This window comes from Rhinoraja longicauda, chromosome 4 (genome assembly GCF_053455715.1).
Source record: "Rhinoraja longicauda isolate Sanriku21f chromosome 4, sRhiLon1.1, whole genome shotgun sequence".
In the NCBI taxonomy this organism is placed as follows: Eukaryota; Metazoa; Chordata; class Chondrichthyes; order Rajiformes; family Arhynchobatidae; genus Rhinoraja; species Rhinoraja longicauda.
The window spans coordinates 13,107,763-13,130,681 of record NC_135956.1 but is presented as its reverse complement, the minus strand read 5'-3'; the positions used below and the strand labels follow the sequence as shown (position 1 = coordinate 13,130,681).

Sequence of the window (22,919 nt, the reverse complement as noted above, 5' to 3'; positions counted from 1 at the left end):
TTCACATTGAATGAAGGCATGCAGGTCTACAGGTTAATTGGCTTCGGTAAAATTGTAAATCGTCTCGAGTGCGTAGGATAGAGCTAGCACAAGGGCTGGTTGGTGCAGATAAACTGATCTCATCTGTCAGTATATGATCCATATCACTCTATTCCCTGCACCTACACGTGCCGATCTCAAAGCCTCTTAAAGGACACTATTGTATCTACCTCCACTACCACCCCAGGCAATACGTTCCAGGCCCCCACCACTCTCTGTTAAAAACTCTGCCCCTTTCATCCGCAATAAAACTTTGCCCCTCTCACCTTATAGATCAGTGTTGGAAATTTTCACTCTAGGGAAAAAGATTCTGACAGTCTACCCTCTCAATTTATCTCATAATTTTATAAACATCTATCAAGATTTCCCTCAATATCTGATGTTGCAGAGAAAACAATCTGAATCTATCCAACCTCTCCCAATAGCTGAAACCCTCTGATCCAGGCAGCATTCTGGTAAACCTCCTCTGAACCCTCTCCAAAGTCTCCACACCGTTGCTGTAATGGGGTGCCCAGAACTGCACGCCATGCTCCAAATACAGCCTGGCCAAAGTCCTAGAGAACCACACAAAATTTATAACTTTGGGAAAATCTTTAAGGTATTCCACAATGTTATAAATATTCATGTTTTGTTTTATAAAACATTTTTAATAAAGCCTTCAAATGCCAGGGGGTGGCACAGTGGCACAGCTGGTTGAGCTGCTGCCTTACAGCTCCAGAGACCCAGGTTCAATCCTGACCTCTGGTGCTGTCTGTGTGGAGTTTACACGTTCACCTTGTGACCCCGTGGTTTTTCTCTCACATCCCAGAGATGTGCTGATTTATGGGTTCATTGGCTTCTACATATTGTCCTGAGTGTGTAGGATGCAAAACTGGGGTAACATGGTATGATGTATGGGTGATAGTAGGTCAGTGTGGACTCGATAGTCCGAAGGGCCATGCATGGCATCTATATACTAAAACTCTCCTTTGTTTGTTTGTTTGTTCCTGAACTACAGCCAAAACGGTACATGATAGCACGACAATTTTAAGCCCACCTTCCTCACCGTCGTCCCTTTGGTGCTAATGGAAGAAGTTTCATTGAAATCGGTGTTATATTTTTAAAGTAATTCACATTTTAAAGTTTAAATCTATCTCCTAGGGAGAGAGGGGGGAAAAGGGAGGATAAGGGGAGTGGAGGGGGATGGAGTGGGGAGAGAGGGGGGGGGAGGGGGGAGGGGGGAGGAGAGAGTGCTGCACCAATGCAGGAGAGGTTTGGGCCCAACGGGTTCACTTGGTCTCGTAAAAACTATTTTTAAGCTTGAAAATTAGAACAATATCTTTTTTTTAACGTAACTTTGCCTCGGGCAATCTATACGTCATTGCATGCTGCCTCTCAGTCACAACGTTATATAGTATTAAGATATTCCTACCGTGGCTTCATTACAAACTGTGCATTTAACAACATGCTGATGAAGCTTGCTCTCCAAATTGATCAGGGACTGGCACACGCGGCAGTTTATTACTGGGACTCCTCCAACGTCTGGACTGGCCACTGGACTATAAGGAGGTGGAAGCTCTCCTGTTTAAAAGAAGACAAGTGACAAACATTCAACGCGTTTATATTAAAAAAAACATCATCGTAACACGAGGCAAGAGATTCAAGAATGTTTAATAGTCATGCGTACCGAAATGGAACAAATGGAAATGGAACAATTAACCTCTTACCTTGCAGCAGCACAACAGGTTTGTGAACACAATACTCCACAGATGGCATCATAAACAAATTACAAACTGACTTCAATAAATAAAAATCCCTGTATAGTGCAAAACAAACAACGGCCAGGCCTTCAATCCTTCAACCCATTCCTTCTCTCCAGAGATGCTGCCTGCCCCGCTGAGCTACTCCAGCATTTTGTGTCTATCTTCGGCCAAAGTCTCTCGTATCTGCCTCCACCGCCACCCCGGGCAATGTGTTCCAGGCCCCCACCACCTTCTGTGTAAAAAGCCAGCCCCTCGCATCTCCATTAAACTTAGCCCCTCTCACCTTATAGCTATGCCCGCCAAAAACCAAGGCAGTTCAGAGTTCAGTTGGAGTTAATCGTGTTCAATAGCCTGATGGTTGTTGGGAACAAGTTATCCCCGAACCTGCACATTGCAGTTATCAGACGCTTGTACCTTCTTCCCGAAGGGTGGAGTGAAAGGAGAGTGTGGCCAGGGTAGTGCTGGTGTATACCTTAATGATACTGGCTGCCTTTATGAGGCAGAGTCTCCTTCACATCCCTCAAATGGGGGGGGGGGGGCAGTACCCATGATGGACTGGGCAGTGTTCACCACTTTTTGCAATCTCCTTTGTTCCTGGGAGTTTGAGTTGCTGAACCAGGCCGTGATGCGACCAGTCAATATGCTCCCTACCGTACACGTATAGAGGTTGAGAGCCTATTCATCGATGTACCGAATCGCCTCAATCTTCCGCTGAGATAGAGGCGTCGACGGGCTTTCTCGATGATTGCATCGATGTGCAGGAAATATTGCCACTCACTGCACTTGGGCCTCAGCAAACTGGAGGTTGGAAAGGGCCTGGATTTTTGCTCATCATACTACAAAATACATACTTTGTGCCAGCTAAGCAGAGAAGCAGATTCATATCAGCATCCCATACAGACAAGTAGCCTGCCAATATTCTTGGCAAAAGCACTGTTATTCCACAAGGGCACATGGGCTTGATTCTGAGCCCATCATCGTTTGGTTCTCAAACTTGGTCCATAAGACCATAAGACACTGGAGCAGAATTAAGCCATTCAGCCCACTGAGTCTACTCCATCATTTAATCATGGCTGATCCATTTTTCCCTCTCAACCTCAGACTCCAGGTCAGCTGCTCATTATTGGTGGAAAAGATAACACTTCATCATGATAACACTGATAACATCAAAAGATAACACTGCTGAGTTACTCCAGCATTTTGTGAATAAATACCTTCGATTTGTACCAGCATCTGCAGTTATTGTCTTATACTCCATCATATGTATCAATGCTTCGATAAGGGGCAGCATGGTGGTGCAGCGGTAGTGTTGCTGCCTCACAGCACGAAAGACTCAGGTTCGGGTTCCTGACTAAGGGTGCTGTCTGTACGGAGTTTGTACGTTCTCCCTGTGACCATGTAGGTTTTCTCCAGGTGCGGGTTGCCCTTAATCTGTAGGATGGAACTAGTGCAAGGGGATCACTGGTTGGCACGGACTCGGTGGGCCGAATGGCCTGTTTCCACGCTGTATCTCTAAACTAAACTCAATTAAAAAAGTGAAATAGGTTCCTTGCTATCTGTTCAATTGCTACAGGGCAAGGTGGCACAGCAGTAGAGTTGCTGCCTTACAGCGAATGCAACGCTGGACACCCGAGTTCGATCCCGAATACGGGCGCTGTGTGTACGGAGTTTGTACGTTCTCCCCGCAACCTGCGTGGGTTTTCTCCGAGATCTTTGGTTTCCTCCCACACTACAAAGGCGTACAGGTTTGTAGGTTAATTGGCCTGGTAAATGTAAAAATTGTCCCTAGTGGGTGTTGGATAGTGTTAATAAACGGGGATCGCTGGTCGGCGCGGACACGGTGGGCAGAAGGGCCTGTTTCCACGCTGTATCTCTAAACTAAACTGTAACTAAATAATGTATCAACAACGTCTGCTCAATCTTGATTGCACAAACCATTACAACAGAAAGATCAAAAAACATTGCACCATTCTGATTCAACAATGAATCCAGTTTAGTTCAGAAATATATTTGGAGACAGGCCCTTCGGCCCACCGAGTCCGCGCCAACCAACGATCACTCGGGACAATTTACAGAAGCCAATTAACATACAAGCCTGCAGCGTGTGAGGAAACCGGAGCACCCGGAGAAAACCCACGTGGTCACAGGGAGAACGTACAAACTCTGTACAGACAGCACCCGTAGTCAGGATCGAACCCAGGTCTCTGGCACTGTAAGGCAGCAGCTCTGTCGCTGTGCCACTGGCACAATGAATACCTCCACTGGAATGACCACTGGTAATCAATTTGAGTTATCTGTTGTTATAAAATTTGAAAGTTGACACAGGATGAAAGCAGTCTCCCTGAGGGAGAGGGCAGACGAACCCCAGGTACTGACGAGACACTTGTGTAGATGGCCACAAAAAGCTGGAGAAGCTCAGCGTGACGGGCAGCATCTCTGGAGAGAAGGAATGGGTGACGTTTCGGGTAAATGGCTTGTGTAGATGGCTCATGGTTGCACAAACACAACTTAATCCACAATGACTCTCCCAAACCCCCACAGTTGCACCGTGGAAAGTATTCTGACAGAATGCGTCTCAGCCTGGTACGGCAACTGGGCCGCTTGAACCCGCAGAGACAAACTGCATGGTACAGGCTCTCTAGACCAACTTGCCTCTGCCGACCAAGACACCCCATCTAAACGTTATTGCATGCCACCTCTCAGTCACAATGTTATATACTGTATATTAACAATGTGATTATATAGTCCCACCTGCCTGAATTTGGCCCGTATCCCTCTAAATCTTTCTTATCCACATACTTGTCCAAATGCCTTTTAAATGCTATGGTAGTACCTGCCTCAACTACGTCCTCTGGCAGCTCGCTCCAAATATCCACCGTCATTAATATTAAAATGTTGCCCCTCAGGGGATTCCTATTAAATCCTCCCCTCCCCCCCCCCCCCCCCCCCCTCACCTCAAACCTATGTCCTCTGTTTCTAGAAAGTGGTGAACACAGCCCAGTCCATCACTGGCTCGTCACTTCCTTCCATCCAGTCTATGGTCGCCTTGCGTTGCATTTGGAAAACTGGAAATCGTCAAGGATGCCGACCACTTCGACCTTCTGGGGTAAGGCACAGTAGGCTGAAACCCCAGATTCGTGATTAGTACGGGTGTCAAGGGTAATGGGGAGAAGGCAGGAGAATGAGGTTAGGAGGGAGAGATAGATCAGCCATGATTGATTTACTGAGTAGACTTGATGGGCCAAATGGCCTAATTCTGCTTCTATCACATGACTTGTGTAGGAAAGAACTGCAGATGCTGGTTTAAAATTGAAGATAGACACAAAATGCTGGAGTAACTCAGTGGGACAGGCAGCATCTCTGGAGAGAAGGAATGGGTGACGTTTCGGGTCGAGACCCTTCTTCAGTTTGAATACCCATCAGTTTGAAGAAGGGCCTTGAACTGAAACGTCACCCATTTCGTCTCTCCAGAGATGCTGCCTGTCCCGCTGAGTTACTTATAATTTATGTCCAAACTTAAGAACAGCTTCTTCCCCACTACTCTCAGACTCCTGAACCAATCCCCTATTTCACCCCTATTCCCCAGAGATGCTGCCACACACTCTTAACTCCACCTCATTCGGTCATTGTACTTTAATATTATTTTGTGCACCACTCTGGATTGCACTACAATCTTTCACCATTCTGCTGCTCTGCATTCATAATTACATTATCTGTCGTATTTATGATTATGGTGCAAAGACTCTTTACTCTGAAGACAGACACAAAATGCTGCAGTAACTCAGCGGCTCAGGCAGCATCTCTGGAGAGAAGGAACAGGTGACGTTTCAGGTCGAGACCCTTCTTCAGACTCAAAATGTCACCTATTCCTTTTCTCCAGAGATGTTGCCTGACCCACTGAGTTACTCCAGCATTTTGAGTTGATCTTCAGTGTAAAGGACCTGTCCCACTTTAGGCGATTTTAAGGCGACTGCCGGTGACTAGGCTGTCGCCGACAGTTCGCCGGGGTGTTGCGGGCATGATCGTGAGGAGTCTTCAAGGAATCGTAGTGGATCTCGGCGCGTCGCTGAGACATCAACCGGAGTGAAATCTCTCGGCGACAGCTGGCTTGTCGCCAGGTATCGTTGCTTATTGCGGGCGCTGTCTGTCGCATGCTGTCCCCGGGTTTGCTAGCTTGTCTTAGATGCATTTAGAAGCACATAATATTAAATTAAGTAAAGTCATTTGAAGATACCATAAAATACTTATGTTTAACCAATTTATTTACCATCAGGACATTTGACAGGTAGATTGGAGGCAGTGTTAATACGGCTATTAGTAAACTGGAAGTCAATCCAGTCTATGCCTTGATACCGTGAAGCTTGGTTTTCAAGTAACCCGGGCAAGATGTTATATTTCAAAACTCTCAAGTAATCAAAGACTTGTCAGTGATTTCAGCGAAAATTAGGACGCCGGAGAAGCATTGACAGCGTGGGAATTTTGCGATGTTTCTGAAGGACGATGTAATCTCGACCTGACTTGGCATTGTCGTGGTCATTGTCGTAGGGTAAAAGAAAATGTTGGCGATCTGCTACGACTTTGACAGTCGCCAGCAGTCGCCTAAAACCAGCATCTGCAGTTCGTTCCTACACATACTTTTTATCCTGTGAGCTCTGTGTGAGTAAAGTATTTCATAAGGTCATAAGTGATAGGAGTAGAATTAGGCCATTCGGCCCATCAAGTCTACTCCGCCATTCAATCATGGCTGATCTATCTCTCCCTCCTAACCCCATTCTTCTACCTTCTCCCCACAACCTCTGACACCCGTACTGATCAAAAATCTATCTTTCTCTGCCTTAAAAATATCCACTGACTTGGCCTCCACGGTCTTTTGTGGCAAAGAATTCCGCAGATTCACCACGTTGCCTCTTGGTATATAAGGAAGGAAATTCATGTTGAACAAGATCAAGTCAAAATAAACAATATACCAAGCCAGGTCCCAAGGGCTAGGTATACCTCTGGAGGACTCTAATTTCCAACACTTTATCCGAAGCACATGAGAAGTCCGAGTGGTAAAGACACACACAATCACTCGAGCCTGCCCTGTCTTTCATGAAGTAGAAACAAGAGGCTGCAGATGCTGCTTGACAAAAACAGACGCAAAGTGCTCGAGTAACTCAGCGGGTCAAGCAGCATCTCTGGAGAACATGGATAACTGATCAGTCTGAAGAAGGGTCCCGAACCAAAACGTCACCTATCCATGTTCTCCAGAGACGTTGCCCAACCTGCTGAGTTACTCCAGCACTGTGTGTCTGCCTTTGGGTAAAATCATCTACATAACTACAGATTTCTGATTGGCCCCCACAACTTTTTCCAATAGATTGTCCTCTTTAAAGGGAAAATATAAAGATAAGCATGTGAGGAATTCTGGCTACAAAGTCCCCCGAATGCCCGGTTATAGAAGTGCAGTGAAGAATTGTCCCTTTCCGCTGATAAAGTGTTGGGGATAGGAGTCCACGAGAGGTTTACCTACTCCATCAGAAACTGGCTTGGTACGTTCCTTATTTTGGGTTTTTATTCACAAAATGCTGGAGTAACTCAGCAGGTCAGGCAGTATCTCGGGAGAGAAGGAATGGGTGACGTTTCGGGTCGAGACCCGGGTTGTTCAATTTGATCTCCCTTCCTTAGTTGAGGCTGGAACTATCCCAACGTTTAACAAAACGTTAGACAAGTACATGGATAGGACAGGTTTGGAGGGATGTGGACCAAACGCAGGTAGGTGGGGCTAGTGTAGATGGAGTATGTTGGCTGCTGGGTGCAAGTTGGGCCGAAGGGCCTATTTCCGTGTTGTATCACCCTGTGACTTTATGAATCTATGGCTTTACCTTGCACTAAACGTTATTCCCTTATCATATATCTATACACTGTAAATGGCTTGATTGCAATCATGTATTGTCTTTCTGCTGACGGGATAGCACGCAACAAAAGCTTTTCACTGTACCTCGGTACACGTGACAATAAACTCAACTGAACTGACTTCAGATTTCCGATTCTGCTGGCAACTGAGAATTGATTAAATGACATGATCTGCATTATGCCCTCAGGAGCACTTATAATCTAAGATACACTGATTGACGTCAGTCTAACAAACAATGCAACTCATGAGGGATCTCATTCGAAGGCCAAACTACTACCATAAAATGCAGCTCCCACAGTCTTCCCTAGGGTCATTGCTATGCATTCTGTTTAGACAGAGGCATTTCCCATGAACTTGGCGTGGAACCATAGATTAGGTCTCAACGTCTCCCAGAAATTAAAAGGAACACCACTAGTTAAGTGGACCTATACCAAAATAAGACTGAAATTTAACTATTCACTTAAATTTCATTTCAGAGATGCAGTGTGGAAACAGGCCCTTTGGCCCACTGAGTCCACACCAACAAGCAATCACCAGTACATGAGTTCTGTCCTGCACACTAGGAACAATTTTTACAAAAGCCTTCAAACCGCATGTTTTTGGAGCGTGGGAGGAAACAGGAGCACCCGGAAAAAATCCATGAGGTAACAGGGAGAACTTGCAAACTCCGTGCAAACTGGTTGTAGTCAGGATCGAACCCAGGTCTCTGGCGCTGTAAGGCAGCAACTCTAACGCTGCGCCACCGTGCCACCCTGATATTAGGAACAAAAGGGATCTTTAGGGTGAACTACATGAAGTATAATAACTGACATCAATAAAAATCGCAAAACGAAAGGTTGTGTAAAATGCCAGACGGTTCAGAAAGATTAGAACTGAATCCGAGTTTCAGTAACATTCATAGAATCATAGTCATACAGCAGGAAACAAGCCCTTCAGCCCAACTCATCCATGCTAACTGTAGATTGTGCATGCTAGTTCACCTTCACTATATATATATAGCATCACATTCATAACCAAGGATCGGATCGCGGGAGATGTTCCGCATACCGGGTGTGGAATGTGCAGCATGCATAGTGAATGTGATGCTATATATATATATAGTGAAGGTGAACTAGCATGCACAATCTACACTAACCAAAAACTTTAATTAAACATTAAGTCCAAAAATGATTCTTTATCAATTTCACAAGTGTCCCTCTCTTCCCCTCCCCCTTCCCAGATCTCCCACTGTCTTCCTGTCTCCACCTATATCCTTCCTTTGTCCCGCCCCCCTGACATCAGTCTGAAGAAGGGTCTCGACCCAAAACGTCGCCCATTCCTTCTCTCCTGAGATGCTGCCTGACCTGCTGAGTTCCTCCAGCATTTTGTGAATAAATACCTTCGATTTGTACCAGCATCTGCAGTTATTTTCTTACTCTTCCAACAGCCTAATCTGCTTTCAACAAATATTTCTCTGAATTACAATTATATAACTTAGTGCAGGACAATTTCTGCAAATTGTTTGTAACTTTGTTTAATCTGCTGTGCAATAGTCAGATAGATGACAATCACCCTTTATCTCAAGTGTTTTTCGGCATTGTCTCACTGTGAACCAACTGAATCAGCACATTCCATTCTATCCGCAAGTTAAGAAACATTTTACTGAAATCTAGCTTTTATAATTTGTTCCTTTGGAAGAAACATAAATAGAAAACAAACCCACTTATCTATTTAACAGGCATGCACGATAAAGCATAAATTGTTCGACCAGCGTAGCCAATTCAAGAAAAGAAGATCGACACAAAATGCTGGAGTAACTCAGCGGGACAGGCAGCATCTCTCTCTCTAGGGAAGGAATGGGTGACGTTTTGGGTCGAGACCCTTCTTCAGACTCCAGAGATGTTGCTTGCCCCGCTGAGTTAATCCTACATTTTGTGTCTATCTTCAGTGGAAACCAGCATCTGCAGTTCCTTCCTACACAAGAAATGAAGATCATGTTATCCTGCTATGCTGGGATTTCCTCACAAATCCCCAGCATAAAGCAGAAGCAAACTGTAGATGACCATATCATAGGTAGACACAAAATGTTGGAGTAACTCAGCAGGGACAAGCAGCATCTCTGGAGAGAAGGAATGGGTGACGTTTTGAAGAAGGGTCTCAACCCGAAATGTCACCCATTCCTTCTCTCCAGAGATGCTGCCTGTCCTGCTGAGTTACTCCAGTATTTTGTGTCTACCTTCCATTTAAACCTGCATCTGCAGTTCTTTCCTACACGATGATCATATCATCTTGCATTTCCAAAGAGCAGCTTCCTGGCGTGGTTTCGCATTTAATAGCCTTTGGTAAAAGCCGCAATGATACTGGTACAGAAACCATTGTTTAGCTTAGTTTTGTTTAGAGATACAGCACGCAAACAGGCCTTTCGGCCAATGGGTCCGCTCCGACCAGCGATCCCCCCATATTATCACTATCCTGCACACATAACAAAAGGACAATTTTTACATTTACCAAGCCAATGATCCAACATACCTGTACGTCCTTGGAGTGTGGAAGGAAACCGAAGATCTCGGAAAAAATCCGCATGTTCACGGGGAGAACATACAAACTCCGTACAGACAGCACCCGTAGTCGGGATCGAACCCGGGTCTCCGGCGCTGCAAGCGCTATAAGACAGCAACTCTACCGCTGCACCACCGTGCCGCCATATTTCAATGCAGGGCGATTGGTAGAGCAGCTGCCTCACAACGCCAGAGATGCAGATTTGATCCTGACCTCTGGTGCTGTGTGTGTGTGTGTGTGTGTGTGTGTGTGTGTGTGTGTGTGTGTGCGCGCGCAGAGTTTGCACGTTCTCCCTGCGACCGTGTGGGTTTCCTCTGGGTGCTTTGGTTTCCTTCCCACATCCCAAAGACGTGCGGGTTTGTAGGTGAATTGGCATCCGTAAATTGTCCCTTAGTGTGTGGGGAGTAGATTGTGAATCTGTGGAATTCTCTGCCACAGAAGGCAATGGAGGCCAATTCACTGAATGTTTTCAAGAGAGAGTTGGATATAGCTCTCAGGGCTAACGGAATCAAGGGATATGGGGCGAAAGCAGCAAAGGGGCACTGATTTTGGATGATCAACCATGATCATATTGAAAGGCGGTGCTGGCTCAGAGGGCCGAATGGCCTACTCCTGCACCTATTTTCTATGTTTCTATGAAAGTGGGGTAACCAATCTAGTGTGAACAGGTGATCGATGGTCGGCGTGGACTCGATGGGCGATAGGGCCTGTTTCCGTGCTGTATCTTCTTTTTTTAAGTAACTGCCATAGTTAAAATATCACGGCAACAATCCACAGGCAATATTAAGAGGCTTGGAACTTTTTTTTTTTAATGGTATTAGTTAAGGAAGAAATATTGGCCGGTACATTTGGGAGAATTCCCAGCTGCTCCCTGAACACTGACTGACACCGGATATTTTAATGTCAAACTGAACTGGCATGCAGGAGCATAGTTTAAAACATAACCCAAAATACAGCAGTGGCGACAATGCAAATATCTCCATGGCACTGCACAAGTGTTGGCCTGGATTATGTGCTTAAATCCCAGACAGGCTTGGCTGATATGACCCTTCTCTCCTTATGGCCTAATATTCCACTGGGTTGAGAATCTCAACAATTGCTGATCATAGACAAGGAATTGAACCATCTTTGCCTAGAGTTGTGGAGACAGAGAGGAAACGGGCTCTTAGGCCCAACTTGATTGAGAATGATCAGCCATGATCACATTGAATGGCGGTGCTGGCTCGAAGGGCCGAATGGCCTACTCCTGCACCTATTGTTTATTAAAAAAAAAAAAACTTACCCACACCGGCCAACATGTCCCAGCTACACCTGCCTGCCCATATCCTTCCAAACCTATCCTATACATGTACCTGTCTAACTGTTTCTTAAATGTTGTGATAGTCCCCACCTCAACTACCTCCTCTGGCATCCATACATCTGGATCCATACATCCACTGCCATTTGTGTGAAAAGGTTACCCCTCAGATTCCTATTAAATCTTTTCCCCCTCATTCCTATTAAACCATTGTCCGTTGGTCCTCGATTCCCCTACACTGAGCAAGAGACTCTGTGCATCTACCCGATCTATACCTCTCCTGATTTTATACACCTCTGTAAGATCACCCCTCATCTTCCTGCACTCCAAGGAATAGAATCCCAGCCTACTCATCCTCTCCCTAAAACTCAGACCCTCCAGTCCTGGCAGCATCCTCGTAAATCTTCTCAGTACCCTTTCCACATGATTTCATATGATGTTTTAAATCATCGATTGATTGATTGAAATATACAGCATGGAAACCGGCCCTTCGGTCCACCGAGTCCACGTTGACCATTGATCACCCATTCACACTAGTTCTATGTTATCCCACTTTCTCATCCGCTCCCTACACACCAAGGGCAATTTACAGGTCAATTAACTGACAAACCAGCACATCTTTGGAATATGGGAGGAAACCTGAGCACCTGCAGAAACCCATGTGGTCACAGGGAGAACATGTGAACTCCACACAGACAGTACCCGAGGTCAGGATGGAACCCGGGTCTCTGACGCTGTGAGGCTGCAACGCTACCAGCTGCGACACTGTGGCTCCTGTGAACAGGTTTATTATTCATATTGACTTCAGAACAAAGCAAAACCATACGCTCCAACAGTACAACTTTTAACAGACTAACACATTTTTATAACCCCCGAGTCCGAAGAAGGGCCTTGCCCGAAACGTCACCCATTCCTTCTATCCAGAGATGCAACCTGTCCCGCTGAGTTACTCCAGCATTTAGTGTCTATCTTTGGTTTAAACCAGCATCTGCAGTTCCTTCCTACAACATTTTTATTGAATAGGTAATATTGGAATAGGTTAGCCCACTCCTTAAACAGTAGAGAGAAAATAAACTTAGAGGACTGTACTACAGATGAATATTTATGTAATACCTTATGTCCTCAAAGCAGTATTCGAGGTCAAAGACTGGAGGACATAGCCTCAAGGCGAGAGGGGCAAAGTTTAAAGGAGATGTGCGAGGCAACATTTTGTGTACGGAGGGTGGTGAGTGCCTGGAACGTTCTGTCAGGGGTGGCGGTGGCGGCAGGTGTGATAGTGGCCTTCAAGAGACATTTGGATAGGCTTAATTCTCTCACAATTAAAAGAATTTTGGATATCCCTACATGGATAAGTTGGGAATGGAGAGTTTTGGATTATATGCAGGCAGATAAGAGATGATTTTGGATCACGATCAGCAGAGACATTGTGGGCCGAATGGCCTGTTCCTGTGCTGTACTGCTCTATGGTCTGTGAACATAGATTGCAAGAAATATAAAATATATTTAAGAATATTTTATAAATCTGCAAGAAAGGATGACTTGCATCCTGACATGTTGGTGGGATGATTATGGAGATGGTAAATGCACTGGTTTTATCCTCCAAAAGGGGCGGCACGATGGCGCAGCGGTAGAGTTGCTGCCTTACACCATTACAGCGCCAGAGACCCGGGTTCAATCCTGACTACGGGTGCTGTCTGTACGGAGTTTGTACGTTCTCCCCGTGACCTGCGTGGGGTTTCTCCAAAATCTTTGTTTCCTCCCACACTCCAAAGACGTGCAGGTTTGTAGGTTTATTGGCTTGGTATAAAAATGTAAAAATCGGCCCTCGCGTAGGACAATGTTAATGTGCGGTGAACGCTGGGCGGTGCGGGCTCGGTGGGACGAAGGGCCTGTTTCGGCGCTGCATCTCTAAACTAAACTAAAAATCCCTCAGTTTCTACCACAGTTCCCATAAATTGGAACGTAGTGGTATTTAAGATGAGGGGAGGGACAGAGGGACAGAGAGAGTGGGAGAAATAAAGTGAAACTGCAGATGAGTTGGCCTGACATCAGCAGTAGGAAAAGTGCTTGAATCTATTATTAACCAAGTTCCTGAGACATACTAATAGAACTGGTCTGAGTCAACATGGGTTCATGAAAGGGGAAATCATGCCTTCTGAAGCTTAGCGGAATAGAGAAGGAAAAACCATGCGCTTTAATCTTGTTCAATAAGCTGTAGTCTGGACATTGACAAAAAATGCTGGAGTAACAGCAGGTCAGGCAGCATCTTTAGAGAAAAGGAAAAGATAATGCTTTAGGTCAAGACCCATGTTCAAACCCAAAGCGTCACCTATTCCTTTTCTCCAAAGATGTTGCTTGACCCGCTGAGTAACTACAGCTTTTTGTGTCTATCTTCAGAGTAAAGCAGCACCTACAGTTCCTTCCTACACATATAGTCTATGCTGCCTTACAGCGCCAGAGACCTGGGTTCGATCCTGACTACGGGTGCTGTCTGTACGGAGTTTGTACATTCTTCCCGTGACCGTGTGGGTTTTCTCCGAGATCTTCAATTTCTTCCCACACTCCAAAGTCGTACAGGTTTATAGGTTAATCGGCTTGGTATAGATGTAAATTGTCCCTAGTTTGTATAGGATGGTTTTAATGTGCGGGGATCGCTGGTCGGTGCGGGCTCGGTGGGCCGAAGGGCCTGTTTCCGCACTGTATCTCTAAACTAAACTGAAATTTTTCAATGCACAATGTATTGTGATAGAATTAAACCCAGAGCTTTGCCATTATTTAAACTAAATCACAGATAAAGTTCTTCAGCTTTCACAGCATTCTCCTCCTTCTATGTGATGTAAGCTATCAGATGAAATCAGCCAGTAAGTAAAGTACTCAGAGTGAACTAAATGATAATACATTCAAGAGACAGAAACTCCTATTCAATTTGGATCAAAACAAATGCAAGCAGACAAAGGGCTCTGCTTTTCAATGTAGCAATCTCACAACACAGCTAATCAAGACAACCCTCTCAGGGCGTATACGCCACAGCAAAAGGTAAATACGAAAAGCTTGATCAGAGACATTGATTCAAGAAGTTTTTAAAAGTCTCAGCCCTTAAAATGGAACATTATTTGTGGTTCTGATTAACTATTCATTGAAATAATTGTAAAATGCTTGAAAGAGTGTGAAGGTAGACCATGGAGATGATTTGCGGTACCTACAATTTAATTTAGATGGAAAAGTTAGAAGCTTCAAAACTTATAACAGACAACCTCTATGTTTTGAAAGGTCCTGACCTGAAACGCCACCTATTTCTTTTTCTCCAGAGATAGCCCGCTGAGTTCCTCCAGCTTTATTGTGTCTATCTTCGGCTTAAACCAGCATCTGCAGTCCTTTCCTACACACCTCTATATTACTGCAGTTCAGGTAACTGAAATTCCACTTTGCAGAATTCACAAATCACTTCCAAAACGACAGATATGGAATAACAATTTGCTCTCAAAAAATTGCATGCACAGATGATGTGAAAAACAGAATCTCTTTTTTTAAAACACAAGACCTCCCACCCACCGGTAACATAGGGGTCATCTATGTAGAATGGGGAAGAATGATTACAGAAGATTTAATAGGCTATAATATCACAAATAGAATTAACTTTGCAGCAGCATATGAATCTCAAGGGTAGATTTTCATGTTGAAATGACTGTGTTACCTCTTTAACAGAACACTCCACAAACTATGGAGATTTATACACCAGAGATGCCAATGACAGCTGCACTTCAAGCTGATATCCAAGCTGATACTCCAAAGACGTACAGGTATGTAGGTTAATTGGCTGGGTAAATGTAAAAATTGTCCCTAGTGGGTGTAGGATAGTGTTAATGTACGGGGATCACTGGGCGGCACGGACTTGGAGGGCCGAAAAGGCCTGTTTCCGGCTGTAGATATATGATATGATATGATAATCAATTGTGGCACTTGCAGGATGATAAGTTCATAGGCTGATACATAAATGTAAATTCAATGCATTAACAGCAGAAAGTAAAGCTGAGAAGGAATGGTTAGAAGCCTTGAAGGCAGCATGGTTCATCAGCTGGGCTAAACTCTGCTCGCTGGTACTTCAGCTCAAATTTATACAGCATAGAGTCATACAGCACGGAAACAGGCTCTTCGGCCCAACTTGGTATCATAGAGTCAGAGTGATACAGCGTGGAAACAGGCCCTTCGGCCCAACTTGCCCACACCGGCCAACAAGTCCCAGCTGCACTTGTCCCACCTGCCTGCGTTTGGTCCACATCTCTCCAAACCTGTCCTATCCATGTACCTGTCTAACTGTTTCTTAAACGTTGGGATAGTTGGGACAGGCTCTTCAGCCCAACTTAGTGTCATCGAGACATAGAGTGATACAGCATGGAAACAGGCCCTTTGGCCCAACTTGCCCACGCCAACAAGGTGCCCCATCTACACTCGTCCCACCTGCCTGCATTTGCCCCATCTCCCTCTAAACCTTTCCTATCCATGAAGTTGTCCAAATGTCTTTTAAATGCTGTTTTAGTATCTGCCTCAACAAGAAGCAAGGTAGGAGAGGGAGCTGGAGTCTGGCCTACCCTGAAGGTCAGCTGCAGGAGGTATCCCCGGGGCACAAAGGTGGGCAGGCGAGGAGAGGGACATCACATCCAAGGAGGCAAAAGGTGGAGGCCTGGAGTGGCCTGGGGCATGCCCTGGATTGGGTACCACTCATAAGATCTAGAGCACGGACTGGACTTTGAAAATGGCGTCAAAACATGGGGCCTCTTCCGTGTGGGCTCAGTAGACTATTTCTGTACATTTACTAATCGCGAATGTGCTTCTGTATGGGAATACTGTACTGGCATGTATGTGAGAAAAGAATTTCACCATGCGTTTGCACATGTGACAATAAAAGCACCATTGAACCAGTGAACCATTGAAGTTGCAATACAAGTCGAGAGGATAGTTAAGAAGGCGTTTGGCATACTTACCTTCATTGGTTGAAGTGTTAAGTATAACATTTGGGAAGTCATGTCTCAAATGTACAAATCTTTGGTTTTATACAGCTGCATGATTGTGTGTAGTTCTTAGTTTAGAGATACAGCGCAGAAATAGGCCCTTCAGCTCACCGAGTCCGCGCCGACCAGCAATCCCCGCACACTAACGCTATCCTACACACACGCTTGGCTATTTACAATTATACCAGAGCTAATTAACCTACAAACCTGTACGTCTTTTTATCCCGGAGAAAACCCACACAGGTCACGGGTGAACGTTCAACTCCGTACAGACAAGCACCCATAGTCAGGATCGAACGGGGGTCTCTAGCGCTGCAAGGCATCAACTCTACCGCTGTGCCACCACACTGCTGTCGCTGCATTACAGGAAGGATGTGGAGGCTTTGGAGAGGGTGCAGATGTTCAGTGGGATGTGGAGGAAGGAACTGCAATGCTGGTTTAAACCGAAGATAGACACAAAAAGCTTAGAGTAACTCAGCGGGACAGGCAGCCTCTGGAGAGAAGGAACGGGCGACGTTTTGGGTCGAGACCCTTCTTCTGACATCTGACTATTTTAGGTTCAGCGGGATGTTGCCTGGATTAGAGAACATTAGCTACAAGTGGGATTGTGGTTGGATTAATTTGGGATTGTTTTTTCCCCCCAGAGGGTTTTGGATACGGAGGGACATGCCAATTGAATGTATAGATAGGTTGCCATTGATAGGTTAGATGGTCAGAGTTAAAATCAGAGGGCACAGTTTTAAGCTGAGAGGGGGAAAGATTACAGGAGACCTGAGACAAGTTTTTTTCCACAAAAACTCAAGAGTAATGGAACATGCTGCTAGGGCAGGTTTAGTTTAGTTTACAGATTATAGCGTGAAAACAGGCCCTTCGGCCCGCCGAGTCAATGCTGACCAGCGATCCCCACACACTAACGCTATCCTGCACACATTGTAGCTCAAACACACACACCGTAGTCAGAATCAACCCGGGTCTCTGGCGCTATAAGGCAGCAACTCTACCGCTGCGCCACCGTAGTGGAAGATGTGATAACAACATTTAAGAGACATTTCCACAGACATATGAACAGGCATGGAGTGGAAGGATATGGGCCTTGTGCAGGCAGGTATGCAGTTTAAATTGGCACATTTGGCACAGACATCATGGGAATGACTCAAACCTGTGAGAGCAGATAAAATGGGTAGGAAGGAACTGCAGATGCTGGTTTACACCGTAGACACAAAATATTGGAGAAACTCAGCGAGTCAGGCAGCATCTCTGGAGAGAAGGAATAGGTGGCGTTTTGGGTCGGAACCCTTCTTCAGACTATGTCTGACTTTTAGACAATAGACAATAGGTGCAGGAGTAGGCCATTCGGCCCTTCGAGCCAGCACCGCCATTCAATGTGATCATGGCTGATCATTCTCAATCAGCACCCCGTTCCTGCTTTCTCCCCATACCCCCTGACTCCGCTATCCTTAAGAGCTCTATCTAGATCTCTCTTGAATGTATTCAGAGAATTGGCCTCCACTGCCCTCTGAGGCAGAGAATTCCGCAGATTCACAACTCTCTGACTAAAAAAGTTTTTCCTCATCTCTGTTCTAAATGGCCTACCCCTTATTCTTAAACTGTGCCCCCTGGTTCTGGACTCCCCCAACATTGGGAACATGTTTCCTGCCTCTAACGTGTCCAACCCCTTAATAATCTTATACGTTTCGATAAGATCCCCTCTCATCCTTCTAAATTCCAGTGTATACAAACCTAGTCGCTCCAGTCTCTCAACATACGACAGTCCCGCCATTCCGGGAATTAACCTAGTAAACCTACGCTGCACGCCCTCAATAGCAAGAATATCCTTCCTCAAATTTGGAGACCAAAACTGCACACAGTACTCCGTCGGTAGTCTGAAGAAGGGTTCCGACCCGAGACGTCACGTATTCCTTTTCCCCGGAGATGGTGCCTGACCAACTGAGTTATTCCAGCATTTTGTGTCTATCTGTGAGAAGATAGTTACATTTACCAGCCAGGTTCTGAAATTTCCTCACGCTCTCTCTCACTTCCTTGATTGAAACTTTCTTAACGTGAAAATAAAACTTGTCTCTGAAGTCTCCTTTAATCTTTCCCCCTCTCTTAACAATTCTCTTACGATCCTCAACTCTTCAGTTCAGCATTCAATTTTAATACCTCTGTGAAGCAACATGGAATGTTGAACACAATAAATAAATTATTCAAAAAAAACATCTTGTTTATCTCATACTTTTATTTCTTCATTTAAATGCTTCATTTCAATTATGTTTCTCTGGTCATTTCATTCAAATATTTATTGAAATTCAACAATAATGATACAAGGATGGTTTTCACACAGCATGAAACCTTTTGGTGATTTGCAATTGCCAGCTGGAAGCAGCCATTACACGAAACATTTTCACAGTTAAGCCTGGTATTAAATTTAGCAAGCTACCAGAAAAACATGGAGACACAAGGAACTGCAGTTGCTGGAATCTTGAGTAAAATACAAAGTGCTGCAGTAACTCAGCGGGTCAGGCAGCATCTGCGGAGAAATTGGATAGGTGACGTTTTGCGTAGAGACCCTTCTGCAGGCTCAGACTGCACCAATCTGAAGAAGGGCCCAGACTCAAAGTGTCGCATATCCATTCCCTCCACCGATATTTGCCTTGATTGTGTTTATTTATGTATAGTATAATCTGATCGGATAGCATGGAAAACAACATTTTTCACTGTCTCTCATATCACCCCTGCCATTACAAAGAAAGTACAGGAGCCTGTAAACTAATGTCCAGGTTCAGGAGCAGTTTCTTCCCTCTAACCATCAGGCTATTAAACACTACAAACAAGCTCTGAACTACATAGACATAGGGGCATTGTTTTTGTCTTTGCACTGTTATTGGGTTTTTTTCCCATTGTATTATCTAAAAAATATGAGGTAGCAAAAGAGAGAGAGATAGAGAGAATTTGGTTTTGTTGTTTATCATGGTGTTTACAGGGTACTTTAGGTTAGGGATATAACGCGGAAACAGACCCTTTGGCCCGCCGGGTCCGCGCCGACGAGCGATCCCCGCACTTTAACACTATCCTACACACACTAGGGATACATTTTACATTTACCGAGCCAATTACTGAGCGGGGAGGAAACCGAAGATCTCGGAGAAAACCCACGCAGGTCCACAGTACTATCTTTGCATATCTGTTGTGCTGCTGTAAGTAAGAATTTAATTGTTCTGTTTCAGGACACGACAATAAAATACTCTTGATTCTTGATCTTGGTGCACGTGACAATAATAAACCCTGTTGAAAATTTTGAAAATATTTTCCAATATTGCATTTCAATTATGTCAAGTCCCTTTGAAATCTTGCATGCAAGTCAGTAAACAATTTACTGGTGAAATGTAACCAGACTTTTCAAGTATATGAAGAAATATTTTGAGCTTTTGGTTGTGCACATCTTTGCCTGTAAATATTCTAACATGAGCTGCCTCCATTCTATTGACTCCATTTATACCTCAGGCTGCCTCGGCAAGGCCAGCAGCATAATCAAGAACGAGTCGCACCCTGGTCACTCCTTCTCCCCTCTTCCACCAGGCAAAAGGGCATAGGGGCGTGAAAACGCACACCTCCAGATACAGGGACAGTTTCTTCCCAGCCGTTACCAGGCAACTGAATCATCCTACCACAACCAGAGAGCTAGTGCTGAACTACTTGGTGACCCTCGGACTATCCTTGATCGGACTTTGCTGGCTTTACCTTGCATTAAATGTTATTCCCTTATCATGTATCTATACACTCTAAATGGATTGATTGTAATCATGTATTGTCTTTCTGGCGACTGGTTAGCACGCGACAAAAGCTTTTCACTGTACCTCGGCACACGTTACAATAAACTAAACTGAATTGCAGTGTACTTTGCATGCCCTGTAAAGTTGGCACTAATGAATGTGAAGCCCTGTCACGTTCTCAGTGAGATGTTCACCTTGGTATTTATTTAGCATAATAAATATTGTTAGTCCTGGACACCACCGCCAATTAAATTAGAAAAGATACCAAAGTATATTTTCAGAAAGTGTGGCCTTTCATAGCAACCCAATCTGTGTAGGAAGGAACTGCAGATACAGGTTTACACCAAAGGTAGACCCAAAAAATGCTGGAGTAACTCAGCGGGACAGACAGCATCTCTGGAGAGAAGGAATGGGTGACGTTTCGGGTCGAGACTCTTCTTCAGACTGAGAGTCAGGGGAGAGAGAGAGTCTAGAGATATAGATGGGTAAGGTGTGAAAATGACAGATCAAAGTGGATGTTGATGAGGAAATATAGAATGGTTCATTGTTAGCTGAGGGGAAGGTGACAACGCAGCAAATAATTAGTAATAATCAGGAGGACAGTAGAACTAGTCGGAGAACTAGGATGAGGGTAAACATAGAAACAGCAAATAGGTGCAGGAGACCATTTGGCCCTTTGCGCCATTCATTGTGATCATGGCTGATCATCCACAATCAGTAACCCGTGCCTGCCTTCTCCCCATATCCCTCAATTCCACTAGCCCCTAGAGCTCTAACTAACTCTCTTTTAAATTCATCCAGTGAATTGGCCTCCACTGCCTTCTGTGGCAGAGAATTCCACAGATTCACAACTCTCTGGGTGAAAAAGTTTCTTCTCACCTCAGTTTTAAATGGCCTCCCCGTTATTCTTAGACTGTGGCCCCTGGTTCTGGACTCCCCCAACATTGGGAACATTTTTCCTGCATCTAGCTGGTCCAGTCCTTTTATAATTTTGTACGTCTCTATAACATCCCCTCTCATCCTTCTAAACAGTGAATACAAGCACAGTCTTTCCAATCTTTCCTCATATGACAGTTGCTCCATCCCAGAGATTAACCTCATGAACCTACGCTGCACTGCCTCAATAGCAAGGATGTCCTTCCTCAAATTAGGAGACCAAAACCGCACACAATACTCCAGACGTGGTCTCACCAGGGCCCTGTACAACTGCAGAGGGACCTCCTTGCTCTTAAACTCAAATCCTTTCGTCATGAAGGCCAACATGCCATTAGGATGGAGAGAGAGGGAAAACAAGGGTTACTTGAAGTTAAATAAACCAATATTCATATCACTGGGTTGTAAGTTGCCCAAGCAAAATGTGAGGTGCTGTTCCAACAATTTTCCTCCAATCAGTTGTCCGCCAATGAAGTACTTTACAACGTGCAGTCATTAATATAAATGGAGGAAACCCAGCAGCCAATATGCATACAATAAAATAAAACCAAACCATGTCCCTATTAAAGAGGAAAAAAAGTTTTGCATATTAATGGTAAAACCTGATCCTTCAGTTACTAAGCTCAGCAAGAAATAAATTACGCATTATTTCCTTTAATGAATATTGCCTCTAATATGGACGAATACAGCAAGCCAAGAAATTGCCGTGCAAAAAAACATAAAGATCAAGAGAAAAAAACATTAAATCTAATATAAGGATTAGAAAACAATCAAAACATATTTGATTATGAAGGGTGTCGGGGTTTATGGGGAGAAGGCAGGAGAATGGGGTTGAGAGGGAAAGATCGATCAGCCATGATTGAATGGCGGAGGAGACTTGATGGGCCGAATGGCCTAATTCTGCTGCTATCTCTTAAGAATTTATATCCAACTAAAAATCAAATAAATGCTGAGATGCTAAAATCTGACAAATCAGAACAGAAATGCGAGCATTGTTCAGAACTGGTGAAGGGTTATAACATTGACTCTGTTTCTCTTTCCACACATGATGCCTGACCCGCTGAGCAATTCTGGCACTTTTATTTTTGCCTCCAGCCACTCCTCGAGATTATCATAATGCAACAGACTGCTTGCCATTATTAGCAACAACCACCACTCTACGGAAGAAACATAGAAAAATAAGTGCAGGAGGAGGCCATTTGGCCCTTCGAGCCCGCACCGCCATTCAATATGATCATAGCTGATCATCCTAAATCAGTACCCCGTTCCTGCTTTCTCCCCATATCGCTTGATTCCGTAAGCCCTAAGAGCGATATCTAACTCTCTCAAGGTAATGGCATGTGATTTAAATGAGGTGCATCCCAGACAGTTAAGAGAAGCATCCCTCCCCATCCTAGTTCTCCGACCAGTCTGACATTGTATGCCTCGTTGTCATCTCCCCCTAACTATTCTACATATTCCTTGAACTTCGTCTCCTTTGATTTCTCATTTTCACACCTTACCCTTCCACATCTCTAGTTTCCCTCTCCCCCGACTCTCAGTCTGAAGAAGGGTCTCGACCCAAAACGTCATCCATTTTTCCTCCCTCCAGAGATGCTGCCTGTCCAACTGAGTTACTTCAGCATTTTGTGTCTATCTTGAGAGAAGCAAGACAGACAGCAGAAAATCACACGCTTAACCAAGTGAGGTCAA

At 44.7% G+C, this 22,919-nt stretch overlaps 2 protein-coding genes across 2 annotated transcripts in view; one reads left to right on the top strand and one right to left on the bottom strand.

Moving 5' to 3' along the window:
* pip4p2 (phosphatidylinositol-4,5-bisphosphate 4-phosphatase 2) overlaps positions 1 to 4,456 on the bottom strand; it is a 29,158-nt gene extending 24,702 nt beyond the window's left edge. The window contains exons 1-2 of the mRNA XM_078398413.1: positions 4,315 to 4,456; positions 1,451 to 1,599 (exon numbers count right to left, since the gene is read on the bottom strand). Of these exons, the coding sequence (XP_078254539.1) occupies positions 1,451 to 1,599; positions 4,315 to 4,456 (291 nt within the window). The remainder of the gene's footprint in view (positions 1 to 1,450; positions 1,600 to 4,314) is intronic.
* The window catches only part of otud6b (OTU deubiquitinase 6B), a 79,735-nt gene that overhangs the window by 39,562 nt on the left and 17,254 nt on the right, over positions 1 to 22,919 (top strand). The window lies entirely within an intron of this gene.